A 26274-nucleotide genomic window follows, 5' to 3' on the forward strand; every position below is an offset into this window, starting at 1 on the left:
ACCATAACTAAAGCTGTATTTGTTTCCATAACCTATAGAATATAAGTGTTATGAATTCACATACCTTATTTGCGGAAAATCACTTTTAATGTACAACTAGATTTAATTCGTCACTTTGACGAATTATAGGTTATATGCATTGATTTAAATAAAGATAATTGATTGATTTAAGATATATTGATTGATTGATTTTCTCAGAATCTTTAGTTATTTATAATATATGATAGGATCTTGCTATCGCAAATACAATAGCCGGTATCATAATCCGATCAAAGATCCTTCTGCGTATATAATGTCATAAACCACATTTGTGTTTTTATTTAGATTTCATTATAAATCATGTGTATAATCCATACACTAAGAAATACAATTGAACAAACAATACGGATAATAAAAAAAAATCTTATTTCGTTTCGTTTCCCAAGGTGAGACTCAAACTCGGTACCTTGAATGCTATAGACACGAGCAAAGACCACCGAGCCATACACAACTGACTAAAAATTATGGAAAGATTCCTCCGTGTATTTACTATGCAGTAACCAATTTGGTGCAGATAGATTATTACATACCACAATGAATTATAATGTTTAACTATGATGACATCTTTAAAAACAATTTTTAAATGATGCACTGTCAAACTATATACTTTTAACTTTAATATATGAATAAGGAAGAAAGTTAATGTTTAGTTTGTTATTTCGGCCTAAGAAAATGTTATAATTTGTTTGATTGTCAAAATTAATTTTTTTAAATTTAATATGCCATTAATGATGACTTAATCAATCTCAATCTCTTAATTTCATCATACATATGATACATACACTTCAAGAAAATGAAATAAAAAATAGGTGTTCCAGAGCATTATAACGATATATTAATTGTAAAATGTAGCATATTTTCACCATTTTGTTAACTTACATGTGCCTAGCCTGTCACTTTTGACGTGCTTGTATAACGCTGTTTCGCGTTGAAAAGTGAATAAAATATGATGATATTATCAAAGAAAGGTTATAAAACAGTAATCGGACAAAAAACAGTGCGCATTAACGTTGGACGCGCTGTGCGCGTGCAAAAATCTGTGCACTCATGGCAATTTTTTAAATGCTTAAAATTGCCTGAAACATACTCTAATTTCATCGAAAATAAATTCTGACAATTTTGAACATTTTAAGCGCGCGTACGCATGCGTTATATGCGCTACGCACGTAATTGTATTGCCATATGATGAAATATGACCTGAAATTTATGAGTACCAAATTTTGTTTAAAAGTGATTCATGCTTGTGAAGATATGATTACAAACGTGATTTCGTTAAATCGCGCGTAGACCAATTAATTTTTGATTCCGCACCGTGAAAACATAACCACATCGATTCCTGGCCATAAGAATAATACTCTGAAAAATTGACTTAGCTAGATGAAACTGATACCAAGATAATTCATGGACAAAATAGTGCTAAGGAAAGAATAAATAAATAAATAAATAAAGCTCCTGACAGAATCAAGAGGTTATATGCATATCATGCATACAACCTAATAAAACAAAAGCAGGTTTAAATCTACTGTTTTTTCATGAGCACATGTGTGCTGATCAGAACTAACACTAGAGGGCAGTAGTCAGTGGATATCATCTACCACTTCGATATAAAATCCAATGGATCAACCCTCCCTCCCACATCTCCCCTAACACTAAGCATCGCAGTGGCTCAACTCTCCCACATCTCCCCTAACACTAAGCATCATGTTTACTTCCCAGAAAACAGTTGATTTTAGCTTTTCATGACTAAAGCCCTCTATGTTTTTAAACTTCTTCACACCTACACGATCGATATAGTTGAACACGTCCAAAAGTTCAACTTCCAATTTTAGTGTTTAAATTTATTAAATGATGGCAATCGATATGCGGAATGTGAAGAGTTTGGTTTTTTTGTTGTCAATTCTTAAATTGCTTTACATCGCATCTCCCGTTCTTGCTCTAATCTGACTTTAAATGAGTTCACCTTTTTCTCTTCTGCCATTCTTTTTGCCCTTTCCTCATCTAATTCTGCTTTCAAATGATTAACCTCATGATTATCAACCTGATGGCCTTCTTCTGTTGTGGCAATGAATCCACCGGATTGCCCTTTTCGCTTACTCCCATCACCAACCTCATCATCGTTTTTAAAATTGACTGCTCCGAACGTAATAATAACGTATTTCTTTCTTTACCTTCCTTGAACCTGGTCGTATTCTTTGAACTATATGGCCTATCCCAGAAAAAGCCTCCTTGAAGAGGCGCCCGCATTTCTGATCTGTAGTTTTATGTGGGTATTGGTGTATTAGAAACCTTTTAACAACCGATACAGGAACCTTCTCAAACTTTTTACCAGGTAAAAATTGTTTTAATATTGCTGCACGTATAGCATCATCTGAGGCATTTATTTTGAGCTACTATATTAAAATGACTAAATTAACTACAATATATTTGTTTGACTTTGTAATTAACAACTTCTATTTTGTCTTATAAATGACTTTTTGAATCTTCACAAAGACCGCAATTATTAAGTGATCCGTGTAATGCGCTTTTTATGATATTAGCCAGCCCCAAATAAACACTTATACACACATGCATAAGACTGTTTCCCAGTATGGAGTAATTTAACCCATTAAATCCAAGTAGTTAATTATTTCATCTTGAGAATTAAATGCTATTTTGCACATATAAATTATTATGTATAAAATTATTATTATTCAATAGTTTGAAAAACGCATCAATTTATAATTGTATAGATTAATATTTATAGGCTGTAGATATGGTTTTATTTGTTGCTCTATGATCACTCTAATCAATTTAATCATCGGCAAACTTGATCTATAGTCCATTATTAAAATATTGTTTATCCACTGTTTCATACTAGGTAATCACAATGAAGACAGAGTGACGTAATCATAATTGATAAGTAGTTTATTTCAATTCCAATACCAAACATCATGTTACAATACAGCCAAATATGAAAACTACTAACTAAACACACAAACATCCTTAACATTGGAATAAAAGGAACACATTTAAATAGTTGCACTATCAAGTCAATAGTTCTACGCAGACAAAAGGTAAGACAAATCTACTGGTGGTATAATTCTAGTAAAAATTGTAAGGCCTATTTTATTCTATTGGTTTGTTACGGTTTATCATAATGAGTGATTGATATCACTTTGTACAATTTAAAAAATTAAAAAAGAATTTAAAAATAATAAAAGTTTTACAAAAACGAATCTCCTTTTCTACATCAATGTTGTCTCCATTATGGTTGCGTACTGTACTGTACTATGCAAATGTGTTCCATTGCATCCTGTCTGTAGTTTTCCCTAAAGTTTACCAACGATGGAGCAACAATGTGAGCAACAATTTCTATAATGCTGTTTTATGGGCACAAGCCTTGCAGACAATTTTGTTTTTCGTTGTTTTCAGTGTGAATCAAGATGTAGTGACTCAGAAATGTTAGAATATTCATTTAGGTGCTATATTATCACACTTCCCAATGTTAAACAATGTTTTTACCCGAGGATCTTACATGGTGGAGTACCTTCTCAACGGGTCGTTGGAAAATTGAGTCATAATAAACCTCGGACACGAGTTGCGTTGAAGTGTTTTCGACACTAAGTGAACACCTGAACTGATTGTTGACTTTTACAATTCCGTGTTCTATTTTACGTTTTGGGGGTATGCCTATCGCTCCCGGCCCTAATACATGCAACGCCGCATGTCTAATCGTCAACGCACAACAAAGTAGAGAAAGTAGAGCCTTTGAGATGCCTTCTTGGAAATCATGAGAGAGTTTGACTCCCATTTTAATTTGTTGTCAATTATAGTACCTAAGTATTTGTATTGGGTTACTCTTTCAACCTCGGTTTCTTTAATTAATCATCTCTTTGGTTTTAGTAATATTAAGTATTAAGTTCATATCTTCACACCAATTAACAAATCTTCCAACTTCATTAACAAATTCATTTACATTATGCTTACTATCGCAAAGAAAACCACTAATTACAGTATCGTCAGCGTATTTTACAATATTGCAATCTTTACTTAAAATATTAAAACTACTAGAATAAAAAGAGAACAAAATTGGAGAGATAACACATCCTTGAGGAGCTCCAACACTGGTAAATTCTTTGTTGGATAGGATACCATTGCACTTAACCATCTGCAGTCTATTAATCAAAAAACTATATATAACTTTGGCGAGCTGAGGTGAGACATTAAAACTTAATAATCTATCAATTAAAACATGTGGTAAAATAGTATTAAAAGCACTGGAGAAATCGAAAAATATAGACCGTACATAATTTCTTTTTGAATCAAGGTGATGATATGTATCATGGAGATAAGAATTAACAGCATCGTCAACCCCTCTATTTTTCTTGTATGCAAATTGATTCTTATCTGCATTACCAATATTTTCCTTAAGTCTAGAAACAATCAACCTTTCTAAGCATTTCATTAAATTTGAAGTAATTGCAATTGGTCTAAAATCTTTTGGTACACTAGGTTTATTAACTTTAGGCAATGGATTTATAATAGAAGTTTTCCATATGCGTGGAACAGTACCATTTCTAAAAATAATATTAAAAATATGAGTAAAAATTGGACATAGTTGGATATTGCACACTTTTAAAATTCTGTTTGAAATCCCATCTGGTCCAGTTGCCTTATTGACTTTTACACGTGCAAATTCTCTTAAAACCTCGTCTTCATTAATAAGAACATTATTATTATCATCATTACCAATATTGTTATTATTTTTATTATTATTATTGTTATTATTATTATTATATTCATTATCTTTAAGATTGTTAAGTTTCTCACTGGTAGCCAACATGTCTGTTTCATATTGACCATCATCAAATCTGCAGAAAAATTTGTTTAAGGAGTCCACAAACTTCTTGTCACATTCACCTACGTATTTTTTCGGTTTTTCTTTGTAGTCAGTGAGCATATACATTGCCTTCCAGGCCGAACGCGTGTCTTTATCCTTGAAATGTTTTTCCACATTAGCTTTATATTTTTGTTTTGCTTTTAATATACTAGCATCAATCTCCTTCTGAATTCGCTTCGCTTCATCTTTCTTACCGGCTGCATATTCTTTTTTCTTTTTAACTATGAGACATTTCGTTTCATGTAAAAACCATGGCTTGCAATTTGGGTACATTTTTGTCTTCCTTTTAGGTATAATGGTATCAGCACAATAGTTTATGTATGAACAAACAGCATTCACTTCAACATCGATAGAATTTTCGGATTCTGAGAAAACACCCCAGTCCGTAGATTCAAAACAACCCTTTAGCATATCAATTGCCTCAGTGCTCCAGATCTGCCTTTCTTTGACTACAGGCTTCTGTCTTTTTAAGATTGGCTTGTAGAGTGGTCTTAGAATCACGATGTCGTGGTCAGAGTTTCCCAATGGGGCACATGTTTTAGCATTATAAGCCTTGGGGATGTTTGAATAACACAGATCCAGAATTGCATTTCCTCGTGTTGGTTGCTGCACAAATTGTTTAAACGTAGGAAGAACAGTGTTCAGGTTAAATTGGTTAAAATCTCCCAGAATGATTTTTACAGCGTCTGGGGAATGCGATTCAATATTATTGACCTGCTCAGCAATGTGTTCACACGCGATAGTATAATTTGCACCTGGGTGAATATATACTATAAAAATAAAAATTTGTGGAAATTCGCGCGGTAAGTAGAAAGGTCTGATCCCAACAGTAAGTACTTCATAGTCGGGTGTACAGGCTTTCGACCAAACCTTCCAGTTGTTACAAAATTGTTGGTTAAAGACCCCTTCCCTGCAATTTTGGACGTTTTTTGGAAAATAATACATATATATCACTTTAAAAACATTAAACCATGTCATTCCTTGTCTTAAATGTACGTTTTATGGTAAATTATGATAAAAAGTGAGAAACAATGCACTACCTAAGTAGCTCGCGGCGATCGACCTCTCGTGGACGGTCTCAGGCCTAGCCTAGCTAGGCTTAGTTTTGTAGGCCTAGCTGGTAAACATCGGTAACGTACGAACATCGTACGCTAGCTATATACCTAGTCTGACGTTGTATAGTTGCTGCATTAATTGTCTTTCTATTTTTGCCAGACTCCGTTGATACAAATTGGGGAAAACCCAGTATTTTCGCTGAAAAGTTAGGAGTCTTCCATTTGTTTTGGCTTCACGATCGATCGAAAAGTGGGCGAATTACAGGTGAAAAACAACAATATCAATCCGCGCGCAATGCATTTTGGGATTTATAGCGGGCCGCTATAATTATTAAAATCGATTTATTTTTCACATTTTTAACCGTTTAAAGACGAAAAAAGTTATCGCAATAGGACCATATAGTATTATTTTTACATTAAATATAGTTTGTGATCTTAAATTAGATCTAAAAAACGTAGGGAATGGGGCTTTAATATAAAGACAGACTCCACCACCTGTAGTTTTACCTGAATTTATGGTTCTATCACTTCTCAGGAGTGTGAAATTTTCAAGCTCAATGGCTGAGTCAGCGATTTCATCTTTGAGCCATGTCTCCGTAAAACATAGTAATGAAGCTTCTCTATATTCATGGAGAAATCGTATATTAGCTCGCAGTTCGTCCATTTTGTTCTGCAGTGATCTAACGTTACCAAAAGTAATGACAGGTAGAGGGTGTTTAGTTCCTCTTCTCCTTAGACGTTGACGGATACCACCTTTTTTCCCCCTTTTACGTTTACGTTTTGTTAGGCAAGTATTTAAATCCAAGCCCACAAGGTCAAGTGGCTTAGAGTAGTTCGGTTTACGGTACCATTTTAGTTCGTCTGCCGTGTAGGTGATTCGCATTGAGCGCACCATCATCATAGACACGTACGTAGGCCTAGCAGGAAAATTTTTGATAACAGTGACAAATAAAACAATTAACGTCCACAAGTGCAACATTTCAAGTAACAACTATACATAGAATGTAAAAGAACACAAATTCTACAAAAAAGTAGAATACAACAGCAAATATAAATTCAAAATTTAACGACACGAATTTACCAAGCGGGTCACCGCAGTGCAGCGCCACCAATCAAAAAATGGGGAAATCTCTACAATAATTGGAATTCTTATGAAATAATACAACTGTGGAAGACTGACTTTGTTTTGTCAAAACAAATGCCATCCACTTGGTCTTCTTTTTCTTTCGACATTCCTTTTAACGTTAAAATGTACGAATACTATCTTAAAATTAAATATATACTCAAATCCAAACGCGATTGTATTTTATGCTGACCAAAATTTGCACTTCAGATGGAAAGGAACATTCACGGTAAGATGTTGTTTTTGGTATCCATGTCACAATAACAGATTCCGATCAGGGTGTTTAAGAGTATGCGTCAGTATATGAGACATCACTTTTGATGAGGGCATACCAATTATTCCTTACACAATACCAGAGATTCCCAGTTCAACCCAATACGTGAAACATTATTATCATTACGGTTCCACCTGCAGTATTATTCAAAATTACTCTGGAACTCCGCAAAAATGATTTTGACAACAGCTTCCCCAATATACAGATGGACAAAGTGGTCTGGAATTATGCATTATGTATAAAAATGAGTAATAAAATTAGTGTTAATGTGTTGCAATCCTATAAGACCAAGTTGCAAATTTGACAGACCGTAGAGACTAGTGGCTATTCTGCTATACCAGGTTGGATTTCCAAGATGATCATAGTTGAGTCTTCGAGGCACTTGACCGTTTCTGACTGGCCTGCTGTATTCTTCCATTTCTACAGTGATGTCATCGCCTTGTTCTGTAACACTTTCCGGTTCATTGGTTGTTTGATCACCATCAGCAGACTCAGACCTCGTGTTAGTATCACCACTAGCTGTGTCTGCAGTTTTCACACTGAACTCGCTCCTCTTGTCCACTACTGAAATCTGTGATACTCTTTATAAGTGTTCTAGGCGTGTATTCAGAGGTATCCATATTTGGAAATGTAGAAAGTACTATTATAGGCCTACTTGGAGTTTCTAGATACGATGGCGTAAGTGAACCATGCTGATATCTATTTCAGAATTATCATTTTGTACAGGAGTAGCATTGAGAACATCCATGTGCTCAGTTTCACTGGCCTGATCATTTACATTATCTACAGGAACTGATATAGTTAATACTTCTACAACAGATTCATCATCTTCATCACCGGAACAAGAATATTCATTCTTGGTTGTATTCTTTGTTTGTGATTGGGTTTTTGGTCGTTTATTCTTTTCTGGAACTGGCCAGGGTTATCTCACTTCTGTGATGTAACCAACAGGTAGAATAATTATGATCCCGATGCAAAGTTTTAGTTTGTTCATTGCCCTTTTCTTGTTTTAGTCTGCAAACTAGAAGGTCTACAAATTTCTCTATAATAATAAATGGTTCAGGTTTCCAACGGTCTGCAAGCTTATTCTTTCCTTTAAGTCCTAAGTTTCTGACTAGAACTTGGTCTCCTGGTTGCAGAACTATGGGCGGCCATTAGGGCCAAAATAAACAAACGTTACCGTACGAGCAATTCCGATCCCGTAAGCCCAAATAATGGCGTTAAAGACATAATTCCTCGAGTGACAAACAAATATTGCAGCATGGTTAAATTGCCGAAGGGACAAAAATTGGGTTAATGATAAAATTGCCGTAAGGACAAAAATTGGCGTAAGGACAAATTAGCGAACAGTCAAAGTACATTGAGGGCAGCAAAGTATTTTAAAACCACGTGACTAAAAACACTTTGCTGGGGGTCGGTGGGGGAGGGGTCAGAAGGGTTAACAAAATAATCATGAAAGCGAGAATTGTAACAAACTTTGGAAACAGAATTCAGTGCCTTGCAACTTCTCTCGAAAATGAGGAAATTAATCTAAATCAAGTGCAATTTATTTTAGATGGGTTATGTATGCCATACAATTTGAACAATACTCGGAGTTGATGACTCTAATCAATCAAAAGTTTCGCGCCACCGAAAAGTTTCTTGTTTCGTTTCCTGTTTGCGTAGTGGTTGCATGCTGCCCTCAACGTTAACATTTAGTTAGACTGTACGTCAATTTGTCCTTACGCCAATTTTTGTCCTTTCGGCAATTTTGTCCTTACGCCAATTTTTGTCCTTTACGCCAAATTTTGTCCTTTCGACAGTTTAACCATACATCAAATTAACCATACGGCAATTTGTTCTTTCACCAATATGTTCATACGGCAATGCTGGTGTCCGTACGGCAATATTTGTTTGTCAATCAGGGAATTATGTCTTTAACGCCATTTGTTTGACTTACCGGAGCGGAATTGTTCGTACGGCAACATTTGTCTATTTTGGCCCTAGTGGCCGCCCATCCAGAACTGCATTAGCTATACAGACTTACCTCCTTTTGTTAGCATGTCGAGCCTTTTCTGACTCTTTTCTTGCCATATTATAAGCTTTCTCAAGATCTTTACGAAGACGAATATTTGCTATGACTACGATTTTGGTTTTCATCGGGGTGCAAGTCGAAACAAATATCAACTGGCAAGCGAGCTTCCCTTCCAAACAAGAAAGTAGGTTTAAAATCCAGTACTGTCATGCTTCATGCAATTATATGCATGCACTAACAAGCTGACATGCTTATTCCAATTTACTTTCTTTTCATTTTCTAATGTTTAATAGTGTTTGATTAAATCTCTTGCGTTGTGGATCTCCTTGTGGGTGATGAGGAGTGGTATGTGATTTCCTAATAGACCAGTGAGTTCTTTGATCAATTTACTTTCAAATTCTGGTCCTTGGTAGCCCGTAGTGTTGAAAGTATTGTTGCCATAATACCTCCGCAACTGTGCTGTTTGATCATTTGTTGGAAAAGCTTGGACATACCCGGTGAAATGATCGGTCACTACCAGTATCGACTTCTGACCACTGCTATCTGGCTCAACAGAAAGAAAGTCCATACAGACCAACTCCATAGGTCCACTTGTTTTAATATTGTGTAGCGGTGCACTTTTTGAAGGCAAAGATTTACGTGCTAGGCAACGGCCACAATGCTTGGCCCACTCTACAACCTCTGTTGACATCTTTGGCCAATAGAATCTCTCTCTAACTAACGCTACTGTGCGTTCAGTGCCATGATGTCATAAGTCATTATGGAGCATTGTCAAAGCCTTCACTCAGTAAGCCTTTGGTAAAAGAAGTTTGACTTTACTACCGTCTTGAGGTCTGGTTATACTACGGTACAGTACATTATCTCTCAACATCAATTTGGTATTTATGACTTCTTTAGGTGAGATTTCACTCATTAGCGTTTGTAGATTCTCTTTAATTCTCATCTGATCAACTTAATCTGCTGCATTAGCATCATAAGCGAAAGGTCTACCAGACAGTGCATCTGCATCTTGGTTAGTTCTACCAGGTTTATATTGAATGGAGAAGTCAAAATTAGCGAACACGGCCTACCATCGTACAAGGTATGTTACAGATTTGCAAAAAAACTTGCACTTCTCAGGAGAAACCTTGAGGCCAAACTCTTTTAAGCGGTCAAATACTTTGGTTAGACGATTTTCCATCTCCTCTACTGTCTTCATGCCGGACATACAAGATTCCATCAATCTTTAAAAAGTAGACGGTGCACCTTTAATACCTTGAGGCATTCTTTCGAATTCATAAAAACTAATCGGGCAAGTGAAGGCGGTTTTTGTTGTTACTCTCACGCATAGGAATTTGATAGAAACCGGACTTTAGATCAATTACAGAGAACCAATTGGAACCACTGCGGCAGTCGACATCTTGTATTAGAGTTACTACATACTGGTCTGACACAGTCCTTGCATTCAACTTTCTGTAATCGACGCACATTCGTAAGGAGCCATTTTTCTTTCTGACCATAACAATCGGTGAGGCATATCTGCTCTTTGATGGTTTGATGATTCCATTACTTAAAAGTTAGTGGATATGTATTTGTAAGTCAACTAAGTCTTCTGGGGATACCCTTCGTGTCCTCTCTCGAAAAGGAGTAGTGTCGTTCAAGTTGACTTCATGCTAGGCCTTAGAGGTCAATCCAATTCATGTTTGGCAAAAACATCAGTCTTTTTCTGGAACCTGCTAAACATTCGGCTTTTAACATCTACGGGAACTTCAGATCAGCATTTAAACGGTTAACTTACTTATGTCATTTAATTGCTTTGGAATTTGAGAAGAATTAGTTGAACAAAGGTTAGTAATACACTAGGGATAGTGGCTTCTGCTAGTATATTATTTTTATGTACATAGATATCTTTCGATCTGCTGTTTTTAACATCTATAATACAGTGACACGTTTTCCTCTGGGTAGTTTCTTAAGGCAAATAGTTGAATTTAAATGTGGGTTGACTTTGTTATTTGTATCATTTGTCATCGTTTAGGTTCTATTTTTATGTCTTGTCAGGACGCACACACCAGAAGTAATGACGATACAATAAGATTGGTTGCAATTTGGTATTCTTTATTTATGAATATCGGTACTCAAGATGAAGAACACAACATCAGCAAATGAAAAAAAAAAGAAAAACCTCTAAAAAACAATCAGAGAAATTCTGTAACAACATGTATTAAAGTTAACAATACATTATCTGTCTCGACTATATCAATATCTACTCTAAACAAACAATAAGTTCTTAACATTTCTTTATCTATATAACATTAAGAATATTTCTGATAAAATAACATCATAAACTTGGCCTAAATCAGTAGCATTGTACCCATAATAATACATGTTCTTATCAACAATCTAGCACTTGACCATTCAGACTTACCCAACTTGAGATAAACTATCCTCCAATTTTGTTGTAAAATCTCACTTGTTGTGCAAAAAACTAAAAATAATGATGAATAGTTTAAACAATCAACCTAATTATTTATTACTGTCTTATACAATTAACTTATAACTAAAAACTCTAAAATATTTATTTAAAATCTGACGCTCGATCAACATGGGCGCAGCCATCTTGAATCTTTGTTTACAACTATAGCGCCACCAATCATAAATAAATCTTAATCAACATGACGCCCTCATCGGTTAAAAACTAGTTTACAAAATCTACCATTTATCGTTAAAACTCATGTTCTGTGAACATAATCCTCACAACATAATAAATCCTCATAAACCAATAAATATACTCTTCTCTAAATAATATAATTACTTATAGGTCAATTACTGACACGCAACAATATCTCTGACTGATCGGACAGCGAGGTACACTAGCTGCTTTTGTTGGCACAAAGTGAACAGTTCCAACATAACTAGGCTGTGAATAACGTTCATTCGAGCCTAGCCTAAAGTTACTTATATAATCCAAACTACTTTTATCATCTACTGTAACCAACGTACCTTAGAACAAAATACAGTAATATAAATCTAAAATTTGAAGTTTAACCGGTTTAAATTAATATGAAGCATAAAGATAAATAACGGATGTTATTAATGTCAATCTCAGTTATCAGCGCTCCAAAAACATGTGTTCTCTCGCAGTCGCGGGAACAGCCCTATTACACCGAACCATCATAAAAAATTATTACTCCTATAATTGTTTCTTAATTCTCACTATTACATTCAAAGTTTGAAATGTAAGATAAAACAAAATTGTATAAATGTATAAATCGTAATTGAAACAACCAAATTCTAAAATTTAACATTGTCATACAACACTTAATTTGAGGAACTATATTATTACTCTGTTCTATACTTTAGCTTGAATGAATTCAGTCTACGACAAAAAATCTGTGACTTCATCTGTTGGTTTTCTGACTATAGCTTTAATGCTTTTGTTGGTACCACCAGCAATAAGCTCACTACCAGCTGACCTTATCTTGGTTATCAGCATTACGATATATAGCTGCACAATGTGTATTAATTTATTTTATTTTATTCAATCGAAACCAACAGCGATATAATTACCGCCACTAACAGGTTTGATACAAACAAAGCCAGGACTGTTTAAAGCACATTGATCAAGGGCTTCTCTCGTCCAGTGCCCACCTTGGGGGTCTGAGGCAGATACTAGATGCAGTGGCTGCTATAAGAGTCAGCAGTGCTGATTTCAAATGCCTAATGGGACCCCAGCTCCGTATACAGCACCCGCTATTCCCAGATGGTCTCCCATCTAAGCTCTAACCAGGCCCAATGTTGCTTAACTTCGGTGATCTGATGAAAACCAGTGTTTCAACGTGGTAAAGCCGTATTGAAGAGTCATCTCAGGTATTGGGAACCATCCCCTTTCTTACATTCCTGGCAGAGTTGATTGAACAATCCTGTGTTGGTACCAATAATTGCTTCATGTGAATTTTCAGTGTCTGGAACGACTAATACTAGAACTTCCAAATTCTTATTGGTGCCAGCAAAAGTTTGAGGGGAAAGCAATTCTAACCTTGATCCATCTGGGGTATGGTATTTTGCCACCACCACCATGCCATAAGACTAAATCTGAAAAAGGATGCCCCCCCTTCAAATGTCCATTGGAGTTTCCCTGGTTGTACAGATGGCTAATTAATTTCTCGTTAACTAACGTGGCATTTGTAGTAGAATTTTGGGAAGTCAGATGGTTGTCGTCGTCCCCTACCTTGCCATTGGTTCATTTGTTGTTGTGGTTTTGGTTCTGGTTGCGATTGTTGACTTTGTTGCTGGGTATGAGCATTGCCTAGAATCGACTGTTTTAACATCTTCTCAATTCTGCTCATTCGCTCAATCAAATCATTATTTTGGACAGAATGAGATGCAGCCACTGCGTTGCGGCTTTGCCCTTTAGCCTTCATCTGCCTACTTGATGTTTCTTCCTCCGCCTACTTGATGTTTCTTCCTCCCACCGTCTCACTTTTCTTAGTAGGGTAAGGTATGTTGGGGGTCCTTCTTGTAATTCTCTTAAACGCAAATCAACGAGCAGCAATTGTTCAAAGATGTTACCCCTTATGAACTGTTCCAGTATTCATCTTGCCTTCTGAAATACCTCCCTTTTGCAGGACATGTCGTAAGGAATCCTGCAGCCGTGTATGGTAATGTGATAATAATAATAGTAATGGTACTTGATATAGTGCATTATGCTGAAAGCCTCAATGCGCTTTACATAGACAGAAAAATTTAGAAAATTAAAAATTCAAAAGGTGGGTTTTGAGGAGAGATTCGAAGACACAGATGTCAATAAGCAACGCATTCCAATGAGAAACGGATGCAGAAGAAAAAGAACGATTTCTATAAAACTTAGAGGAAGGATGAAATAAATGGGAAAGAGACTTGGATCCTGATCTCAGAGACCGCTTAGGAACATAAGGTTGAATAAGTTCAGAAATGAACTTGGATATAGAATTATGAAGAGCTTTGAAAACAAATAGCAGGATCTTGAAGGTAATTCTTTGTGTTACCGGAAGCCAATGAAGTTGTCTGAGCACAGGTGTGATATGTTGCCTTATGGGTCTTTTAACGACCAATCGGCAGCTGTGTTCTGGACTATATAGTAATGAATTACAACAGTCTAGCCTTGATGCAACAAAGGCGTGAACAAGAATATCAGTTGATCTTGAATCCAGGTACTTCCGAATGCTTCCAATTTTACGAATAGCGTTGAGCCCAGATTAGCAGATGTTATTCATTTTTTCATTCATTCAATCTTTTATTTTGGAAACTCTGGTCCATAGAAAGTAAATTACATATAAATGAAATAAATTAAATAAACAAAATTACTACTACCATCTCAGGATGGCATTCCATCTGGAGAGCATTTTCGACTTAACTAGGACATTGCTTATAATCGTTGAGATTAAAATATTTTTGCTTGCATTAAGTCTACACATCAGGCCATATATTGATATTCTTAACAATTCATAAAAAGAGGCAATTCTACATTACGTAAACATGAGGCTGGCACTGCAATGTCGAGGCCTTTGCAACAACATTCTTAAACCATTATTGTAGCATACCTGGAGAGATCGCAAGGTACCTTGATTATAGTTGCACCATAATGTAGCACAATACATATTTACACAATATGTTCTAAATAAAACATATTTCACATTGATAGAACACATACTAAATTTTCTGACCAAGGAGTTGGCTCGGACACACAAAGATCTGTATTGCCGCTTTATATCAAACTCATCACATGACCAAGATATGTGGTTGAGTCAACATATTCTAAGCTTTTGCCATTAATGGTAATAATAGGTTTCAATTGAATCCTCCGTGACTTAGGACAGATTATCATACAAGATGATTTCTTAGCATTGTACACAATGTACACATTTTTGGCCGCAAAGCATTCAGAAATTTTAATTAGATGTTGCAACCCTGATGCAGAAGGTGATATAAGCACCATGTCATCTGCATACAATAGGTTGTTAAATTTAATATTATTTAACTCACACCCTTCTTTGCTGTTGCTAAGCTTAATGATAAGATCATTTATATACATATTATACAGATGGGGAGACATCACTCTAACACCATTTGATACATGAAAGGGCTCCGAAAAGGATTTGCCCCATTTCACAATAAAACACTGAATATTATACCAAGCTTTCAGTACTCTAACAATTGGACATGGAGTATCATTAATAATTAATTTCTTAAAAAGTGTCCAATGGTTCACCCTATCAAAGGCTTTAGAAGCATCGAGGTAGCATACAGGTATGGTACAGGTTATGTACCTGATTGGACATACTAAGCGTTGAATCCATGACCACTCCAAGGTTTCTACAGGATGACGAAGGTTGAATGAAAGAATTACCAATCTTAACAGATGCAGTCCACAGGCAGGCTTAAAACGGGAAAAATGAAAATTCAGTTTTAGCATCATTCATAACCAGTTTGTTAGATTGACACCATGCTCGGACTTCGGCAATACAGGATTCAAGTTTACTGACAGCAGAATCATGCTGATGAGGGTTGACAATGACATAAAGCTGAGTGTCAACAGCATACGCCATACACTTCACATTGTGAGATTCAATGAGGTCAATTAAAATAAACAGAAGAGGACCAACCACAGACCCTTGTGGAACACCTATTGTAAGCAGAGTCGGGTTCGACAAAACATCCTTGATGACAATTTACTGGGGCCTATCATTTGGATATGATGCAAACCAATTATGACTGATCCCAGAGACGTGATGATAGACGATTTAATAACTGCTTATGGTTGATGATATCAAAAGCAGCACTGAAATCCAAAAGGACCATAAGAACCTCATTATAGTTATCAAGTGCAATGCTAATATCATTATGCACAAGAAGTGCAGATTCTACACTATGGTTTGTACGATAGGCGGATTGTCTAGTGGCAAATAAGCCATTGCTATTCAGATATGATTGCAGCTGACTGAACACAACCCTTTCAATAATTTTTCCAAGAAATGAAAGATTTCACACCTTCTGTTTTGTTGTACTTTTCTGGTGTTGTCTTTTGAATTTGATGTACCGTATATTTCGGTGTATAAGTCGCACTTTTGACACGCAAATTTGACCTCTAAATTAAGGGTGCGTCTTATACACCGAACATAAATGCCTCACCACACAGATTGTACATAGGCCTAGGCTATGATATCGTCACCTCGTTTTCTAGGCCTGAGTTGAGTAGGCTAGGCCTAGCTACAGTAACTAACTAACGTAACGGCAACCTGCTTCTGCCTAGTTTTCAAGTCATTTTAGCATGATGTTATACTAAATATGATGAAAAGATTTGTTCATTATGGCGCTCCGATAAAATATCATTTGTAAACGTTTACGTCGTACGATTGGAATAGTATTTATTTATACAGTAGTTATACGCACGATCGCCGTACCCCAAGCGCAAGCCCTTCTTTTGGTGGCACATGGTGTACGGTATTCGACTAGTATATTCTCCAGGTGATTACAGCATGGACCTAGCGTACACACTTCTGGGATACATAGATACTAATCGAATACGATTGTCCGTGAAAACGTGCGCCCTCTCGAAATGATCGAGCGAGGCTAGCCCACACACGTGCGTGTTACACACACGGTCATGCACTCGATGTTGCGGCGAAACTCATGAATAACAAGTTAGAAAGAACTTGTTGAGGCTGGGCGCGGCCGAGCCTAGGTAAGAAAAAACCTAAATAAAGGACGCCGTTGTAGATATAACAACATATATTATTACAATAATATTGATTACAATTTAAAAAAACATTGTTTTGATGAAATATAAGGTGCGTCTTATACATCGACGATATAAAAAATACAGATATTTTACTCTCAGTTGGGGGTGCGTCTTATACACAGGTGCGACTTATACACCGAAATATACGGTACTGTTTATCGTCTTTTTTATAATGTATTTATGTATGAACCAAATAAATTCAATCAATCAATCAGTCTGTAACTTGCAAATTCCTCAGTATCCAGAGATGGCTTCTTTAACAATGGTGTTATGCTGAGTGAAGATGGAAAGATACCTAAGCTCAGTGAGGTGTTGACAACTTTGGTAAAGAAGGAAAGAAGGGTAGGAAGACAATTCTTAAATAATTTAAGAGGAAGCGGATCCAGGGAGGCTGACCTAATGACATTAAGTAAATCATCAGCAGGGTCAAAGGTATTGAAATTACTTTTACATGATTGAGATTCAACAGTATGAGGGGAGGTTGACGAAAAAGTGCTGCAATATATCTCTTAATCTTGTTCTTAAAAAAGTCAGAGAATAGATTTGCAAGAGAATAGCATCATCATGAGCGGGAAGAGGACTAGAGATGGCAGTAACTTGTCAGCAACACGGAATAACTTGCGTTGATCACATCCTAATACCTCATCTTTGTGATACTTCGTCTTGGCCTTGAAAAGATGTTCATTGTAGTTAGTGCACTAATTATGGTACAGTTGTTTGTCTACCATAAGACCAGATTTCAGCCACTTGCGCTCCAGACGTCGACGCTCCTGCTTCATTGAATGATGTTAACCTGTATACCAGGGTGCATGTGGGCGAAGCACAAGACTGCCATGCACAAGTGGAGAATGAGAATCCAATATTTTCCATGACACATTATATCCCTTCACCATAGAATCAATGTCAGAAGCCAGGGAATATTGGGAGAGAGAATCACGAACATCTGACCGGAATTTGACGATGTCTATGTTTTTGACATTTCGTGAAAGTACTTGTGTTCTGCTGGGCCCAGGACGATTGATGTCAACCTGACACTTTATGGCACGGTGGTCCAAAGACATACTATGTTGGATGGATTTTTTTCTAAGCAGGTCAGATTCTTTGCGGGAGATAAGTAAATCTAATGTATGGTTGGCGATGTGAGTTGGGTCGTGGATGTGCTGATATAAACCAAATGTCTCAAGAGTGTTTAGAAACAATGCAGCATCCCTGTTGTCGAATGCGTCTTGTCGTTCTGCCCAGCACAGGTCCAGTAACGGCTTGCGTTTCAAGTTAGAGCATATTATTTCTTAAAGATGAGCCTAAGTGCCGCTGTTTCGGGGGACTATGTTTAAAGTACAGACATACAGCTTTATTTTATCTAGCATTTTGCGAACATCGGTGTTGGAACATGCATGTCCTATAACCAAATTCAGGCATTGACCAGCAATGCATATTGCTTTTGGAGCATCATCTCGAAACTGTTTCTGTACACCAATATACTTGCTGGACATCGCTGCTGTACACCAGCAAGCCCTGGCCACGCATGTTAATGATTTCAATTCCTAGGTCAGCTAGAATACACTTGATGTCATCTGCAATTTGCTGGCCAGTTGCCTGACTTAATCCTAAAAATCTGACAAACTCTTCCTGGATATCATTAGACTCATCAACTTACCTAATGTATAAGGATAATTTTTCTTAATTATGTGACGCTGTTTTGTCCGCCAGCACACTGTAAAATTGAGCAGAGTTTATTTCATTAACTATAGCTGTTTTAGAATAATGTCATCGCTTATTACATTGATGACTTCATTTTAGATCTTTGGAGATATGTACGTTTTTTATAATTGGTGAATCTAAGACATTTTAAATTTGTGCCATTATGGGCCAACAATTTAAGGAGCGTCAGGAAGTTACCCGGGTTGCCGTCCGTATTCAAGTTTTCCTTGTCGCCACTCAAGGCGATGCATTGTCGGCTACACCAAAGCAGTGTGTTGATTTCGTGCGATGTTCTCTTTAAATCTGGAGTCGATGATTGCAGGGATGGTTGCTTCTGGACTTTTCCTTGAGTGATACATGGCCGCTAGGAAGAATAGTGAAAACATTTCCAAACAAAGATCGGTTTGTGCAAAGAGTTAAAATTAAAACTCAAACAAATACCACTGTTCTTCCCCTGTTGGATGAAGATTAGATTATACTGAACTTATAACATATTATATTAAACAGCATAATTATACTGTAAAACTGTATGTTACAATTTAAAAAAACTTTTGGAACTTTAATTGATTAAAAAAGAATGTCTATGATATAATAGTTAAAGAAATGATATATTTAAGCATGTAAACTTCATCACTTGGTAGTTCATTACTGTAGTAGCTTTTGCCAGACAATACGCCATACATTAAACCAGATGACATTAGTCCAGATTCAAGCAAAATATCTGACAGTCCTGTACCTTCCATCTTTTTGCCAATCATCTTAAGATAGGCACCAACTAGATGAAATGTCCCAATTATCACTATATGATTCTTATACTTTTCCGAGTTGTTCCATATTAGTTGATATACCTTGCATACATTCAAGTCGAAAATGTCATACCTTTGTCCTACGTCATTGGTTGCCTGCTCAGAATACCTTAAGCACTCTTGTACTGTACCATAATCTGTAATTGGTTGAGGTATGATTGGGTAATAGTCTATGGTTGTGAGGTTAGATGAGACATCTCCAGTTAGTGATATGTAACCTGCCCAACCTGGTATCTCCTGTTCTGTCCTACTACTGTACATACAAATAAAAACCCAAATGGAATAATCAGTTTTTAGGCATGTTAAAGTGACTGCCATCTTGATATGTTTCTAAACATTTCTGGAAGCCGACACATAAATAATTGCCCATAACTCCTAATATGCATGTACTGAAAAGTATCATTTTTAATGTTATGACATGCCTCAGTTGAGCTATAGTACATGTACATAGTAGTAGTATTGATTGTTTCAATACCTTTGCTTCAAAATGTGAACTGAGCCTGATCCAATAAGATCATTTACGTATTCATCAAATTCTTAGTGAAATGTTGACAAACAGGATGGATTGCAAATAATCTGAACAAACAAAAGACTAGCTGTTTGCTGAATAGCTATTGCGGGCTCAAGCTCCAGAACAAAGCTATAGTTTTCTGAAAAGGTGCCTTAATGTAATACCAACAAAAATGTGCTTAGGTAGCTTCCACTTACCATTGGTAGCAGCTCTGCTAGATGATTTTATTTGACAGATGCAACTTTAAAAATGTTGTCATCTGGAACAACATCTAATTGGCTATCAAGACATGCTGTTGGTGGCCATGGCAAATTGAATGCATCCAATAAAGTATTCCTTAGCAAGAAGGCAACTTCATTTAGTTTTTCTGTTGAACCTAGATAAAATGCACTTTTAACAGCCTTGTATACTGTTCACATTGTTTTAATTTAATTTTTTAGTTTTTGCTTCTATAATTCTATATGCTGATTTCTGAAGTGCGGAAACATACACATCTTTCAAGTCTGTTAACTTTATGACCAAATGAAAATGTGTGGGCATCTTCAAGAGTTAATTGTTTTTTTTTATTTTCTTGATTTGTACTTTTTTTCTGGATTTTGCAGATATTGTGTTAGGCAACTTTGTGATATCTGGCCTCACATGCAAATATTGCCGGTTTTAAACATCCAAGATTAGAGGTTAACTGTTGGTAAAAGTCTCTATGTAGCCATGAATTTCTACATAAGCAGCTATGTTATTTTCTGATTTTAACATTCGGTTAACAGAACCAAATGGCTTTTATGACAAATATTTATAGCTATATACATGTACCTTAAAATAGTTAGGTATATAAATTCTGATTCTTAGTAACTAATCATTTTAGCCAATTTTTAAACAATAATGTTGCATATTTAAACAATATATTGACATGTTGGTAGATACCAGAATTTTTCCATTTTCAAAAAAGATTTGACTTAAGTATATATCAAGATGGGATATTGCATTTATGTGTTTAGATGCCATTAAGAAAAGCTTTGTCTTCATTAAGTTTTAGTTTGTTTGCAACCATCTACGAGCGTATTTCAGAAAATACATTCAGTTAGTTTATATCTAGCAGCAGATACATCCTCCTCTGACTTTGGATCGAAAGTTACATAAAGCTGTGCATCATCAACATATGTGATATGCTATACCTGATACCGTCTAATGATATCTGCTACAGGTTAAGCACAGAAAGTAAAGATCGATGGCCCTACTATAATAACTATCAAACCAACAAGAATACAGTTGATCACTTTTTTTTTTTAGTTTTATATTGCCACAGTACTCGCACAAGCAACTTACATATTTTTCTTATGCTAATAAATCAACATGTCTTTTTACTGTGCTATCAGTTTTAAATTTTATATAAAAGATTGATATTAAAGTCACCAGTTTATAAATATGAAACTTTTCCATTATCACATGTTTTTCATAATAATTGTTAATTCTGTTATGAAGGTAATCGCATTGATTGCGCCAGGCTTATATAAGGCTAAATATTGCAGGGTCAGGTTTGGAAAGGATGTGGTTTTGCTTCAATGAAAATCGATTCAGTCTAACAGACTGGATAGATCATCGCAACCCTTCCATTGATCTTCCGATTCTATCTTTATGGAGTAAAGTATAATTTGGTGAGAGATTATGTGAGTCAAGCACTATTTTTTTTATTTACATTTTGTTCACATCTATACTAGGCTTTCTAGTGATTTTCATTTCTATTTTGTTCACAAATTCTATTTTTACTTGCATGAACCCACCAATCTCATCTGCTTGTTTAGCATTAACCATGTCCTCAAGAGTTCTCCTGAACCCTGTGGAAGGATACAAGGGTATTTGTATTCCTTATTGCAGAAGATTGGACTCTTTGAACCTCCCTACCATGACGATGACAACATGATCATGCTTCTCCTTTGTTTTTAGCCTCTTCAAACTCGCTATGAATGCCAGAAAAGTGGTTTGTGTGTACCCAACACGCATGACAGATGGGTTTCGGAAGCATCCTTTGTTTAAACCTTTTGATAACTTGGCCAGACTTATGAGTGTAAATTCTATTCCTGACCACTCATGGTCTGAAGATAAGTGTATTGCATGGTTGCAATACACTGTAAAATTTGATTATGTTATTTTTAAACACCAGATTATCCTGTCGTTGCATCAACTGAACATACATCCTTGTTCCCTTTTTACAGGATAAACACAAGGTGATAGACAGAGATAGATTAACAAGATTGTGATTAAACATAGCCTTTTTCTTGTACAGTCCTTTATATGAATTACTTCTAAAACAAACTTTGTAATTGCTGCAGATGTAAGGAAATTGAACTGAATTGCATATACGCATCAGGATGTGCTCAGCAGTATTGCTGCCTGAATAAACTAGCCATAGCCATCCGCCATTATTATTTGCTCCAATGATCACTCCTATTAGATCGTGACAATTTAGATTGGAGAATTTATATGAGTTGTCTTCAAAGTGTGAAAGTCTAATATGATGACAGCAGGAGATTGACTTCTGCATAGGCACTCCATTAGAGTAGTAAATATAGTGCTGTATTTATTTGGGTCAAACTAAATTAAGATTTCCTCAGCCTGGTATATTGACTTCAATAATGACTTTGAATGCATCAAATTTATGCATCAATAATTCGTCCAAAGAAACAGCAAAACCATGAATAATCTATAGTTCTTTGGGATGCAAGATTCTCTTCAAAGATGTTATCAGATACTGGTAATGTGTTCAAGGTCAATCACTGTATTTTTTTTTAATTGTAAAAAAGCAATAAATGCACAAAGGTTCACATCTTTTGTATTGATTTTGTTTGATATAGCAGATGCATTTATATTAAATTAAATGGAATATGATATTATATATATCTTCATTAGTTTTCATAATAGCATATGCTTACATAAATATTTACTGCTGTTTCCCATTCGTTTAATATAAAGTAAAGTATTTCCCGTGCAATCAAAATGTAATTTATTTTGGCAAAATATAGGCAATCATCATTCCAATAAAAAAGAACCATATTATAGGCTTGTGGGTATAACTGAATTTGATGTCAATTATATCCCATCCAAGCAAATTACATACAGTGGCTGGATTGGCCTATCCATGGTTACAATTGCAATGTACTTGATCAGTGATTTCTCAATTAAAGTTCTTTCAATATGTTGTACCTGATGTTTATCTGACATAGTTTTCTCAACAATTCTAAAATTGTTGCAAACAACAGCCTATTGATTTTAGTGGCTTGTATTTCACCTTTTTTTTTAAAGAGTATATCTCAAGCATGTAATCCTTGCCTTTCTCAATAGTGTTTCATCTTCAACAATTTGAAAAAAAGTAATTTGCTTTGAGGCTTCACAGTCGACACGCATAGTTAGCACTAAACACTTCAGAATAACCTAGCATCTCATATCCTATGTATGATTTGTTAAAAACAAGAATCCCGTGCCTTTCCATATCAATCAGGTCCTTTCTAACACAAAAAGTATGCTAGCAATTCCATAATTTGTGACCTTTGATCTCTAAACTAATGCATACTGTATGACTGATATAAAAAACAACCAAATTGTTTACTTCACTTTTAGAGCCTAGAGAATTCTAGGTTTCAGAATCATCAGAATTTAGGAAGATTGGATTACGAGTATATTTTCTTTTTTGTTGTTTGGAATTTAACTACTATACACAAGTACAAAATGAAAAAAGACAACATTTTGCAAAAACACTGTTGTTAGTTACAATCTGGCCATACATCACCTCGGTGTTGTTAAGGGTATGTGTTTTACTTTGACATTGACTGTGGTCTCCTTTCTTGTTTCCCTGAATCTGAATATTGTTATCATAGGTATGTAAAAATTTGTGTCTGCTGTCAGGCATTCTATAAACCATGATGTTTATTTTGGTAACAGTTTTTGTCACAGTTTGATGTGTGGTTTAATTGAATAGTGTGACCAGATACCTTTCTTGAATTTCTCAAAACCTCTTATATCGTAAGCCCACACAAATCAATACCTAGATTTCAACTCTCTCATCACCCACTTGAAGATTTTCAACACAATAATAGATGATGCGAGAACATATTAACAGAAGAAGATGAAAAAGAAACAAGAAAGGAAAACCGCAGACAAGCTCTTAATATTTGGGCGTTTGATTGTGTTTATTTTCGAGTCATAGTGCATGACGAAATAAAATAATGGAATTGAATTATAGCAAGGGAAAAATCAAAACATCTATATCTCTATATCAAAACATCTCTAAACAAAAGAACCAAATGAGAAGAGTATATATCAGTGGGGATCCCATATGCAAGAAATGGCTGAAGAATTAAAAGAACACTTAGAATGTGGAACATTAAAACTTATTTCAAACCACAAAATCAGGCTTTGTATATCCAAGAGAAAAAGAAACATGTGACTGTGTCTACAAGGTTTCCTGTCTTAACTACAAGGTGAAAAGAATCATGGAACACCAATATGATGTACTAAGGAACACAACATGCATAAAGACCAGAACAATGAAGAAATCTGAATCCAAAGTCTCATTAATCGGCTATTACACACCATGCTATTTAATTAAACCACAACAAACTGGTACACTTAAATCCTACAAAAAGAAACCTTATTTAAAAATAAAGTCAGAGAATCAATTAGAAATCAGAAAATCACAATCAGACAGAATGAACATGAATCACGGTAGACATAACCTTTTACATAATTATCTATGATGACATTATTCAGACAAAGGGAAACAAGAGGGGAGACTAATGTTAATGTCGCAGTAAAACACTATGCGAGGTGACAGCAACAAAAACAGTGTACTTAAGTTAAAATCTATCATACAAACAAAATATACTATATTATACATTATTACTAATCCAAACGGAATAATCAGTTTTTAGGCATGTTAAAGTGACTGCCATCTTGATATGTTTCTAAACATTTCTGGAAGCCGGCACATAAATAATTGCCCATAACTCCTAATATGCATGTACTGAAAAGTATCATTTTTAATGTTATGACATGCCTTAGTTGAGGTACAGTGCATGTACATAGTAGTAGTATTGATTGTTTTGTTTGTGTCTTTAGGTTTTCAGGTTAAAGAAGTCCTCAACATTTTGAACTAGAAAGCCACTCTGAGAGTAAATTCTCCTACATAAGATTTTTCCGGTAAAAAAATAAATCCAAAGGCAAATTACTGAAAAAAATGACAATGCTGTGGGTATCAGTGGCTGGATCTCAATGGAGATACAAAAAAAAAGCGAAAAGCTAAATCAAAACAATAAAGTAAACAGCCAGAAAAGTTAGCAGAGCTTTCGGGCAACACTAGCCCTTCATCATCATCTAATTCACTAGCCCGGTAAAAAAAATATATATGTATATTTGTGTGTGTCTTAATGCTTTTTGTGATTTAGGCTAATTTCACTACAAGCATGTGTATGCGAGTTTGGTGTAATGGTTATGTAACAAGCCTATCAATTAACAATAGATTCAGTTGACTAACAAGAACAGCAACTCGAAAATCAAACGGGTGAATTTGAAAAGAAATAGATTTTTTAAACTGCTCGCATCAACAAACGTGCACATTAAGTCAAATTATGTTTTAAAATTACAAATCACAAATTATAACTTTTGCCTCTTGTACAAAAATGAAGTTTTTTGGACAAGTAGTTCTTGAAAAAATGCAATTTCAGTTTACTTGTTACTTTAAGACTGCTCGCCGGCTTTTGAAAAATTCTGTCCTATCTTTTAACACTAGCAGGTCTGAAAAGTATACAGTACTCAAAAAAGTGGTCCAGAATTGGGACCATGGTCCCAAATGGTCCCAACATTTAATGGAATGGTCCTTGACAACATATCTATCTGTATATTTATTTTGGTAAAGATCTTCCTGCTAACAAACAAACAAACACACGCTACTGATTACATATCCCAGGTAAAAATTCCAGTTGAAGACCAGTTGGGAAATTTCCCAGTTGGGAATTTTCCCTGTTGTGAATTGAGACAATTACCAGTTGTGAATTTCCCAGTTGTGAATTTTCCAACTGGTCTGATAATCCCAGTTGTAAATTTTACCAGTTGTAAATTTCTCAACT

The 26274-nt window shown here is 35.5% G+C and overlaps 2 protein-coding genes and 1 pseudogene across 2 annotated transcripts in view; 1 reads left to right on the plus strand and 2 right to left on the minus strand.

Moving 5' to 3' along the window:
• Positions 1-26274, plus strand: part of LOC140040710 (methionine synthase reductase-like) — a 220786-nt gene that overhangs the window by 31920 nt on the left and 162592 nt on the right. The window lies entirely within an intron of this gene.
• On the minus strand, positions 9671-10075 carry LOC140039352 (uncharacterized). The gene has a single exon (XM_072084955.1). The coding sequence runs from the start codon at positions 10073-10075 to the stop codon at positions 9671-9673; it is 405 nt and encodes a 134-aa protein (XP_071941056.1).
• Positions 13099-13216, minus strand: LOC140042497 (5S ribosomal RNA; annotated as a pseudogene).

Source organism: Antedon mediterranea, chromosome 2 (assembly GCF_964355755.1).
Source record: "Antedon mediterranea chromosome 2, ecAntMedi1.1, whole genome shotgun sequence".
In the NCBI taxonomy this organism is placed as follows: Eukaryota; Metazoa; Echinodermata; class Crinoidea; order Comatulida; family Antedonidae; genus Antedon; species Antedon mediterranea.

Coding starts and splice junctions, on each gene's coding strand:
- LOC140039352 (XM_072084955.1), bottom strand. CDS start 10,075: ATGTCAACAGAGGTTGTAGAGTGGGCCAAGCATTGTGGCCGTTGCCTA.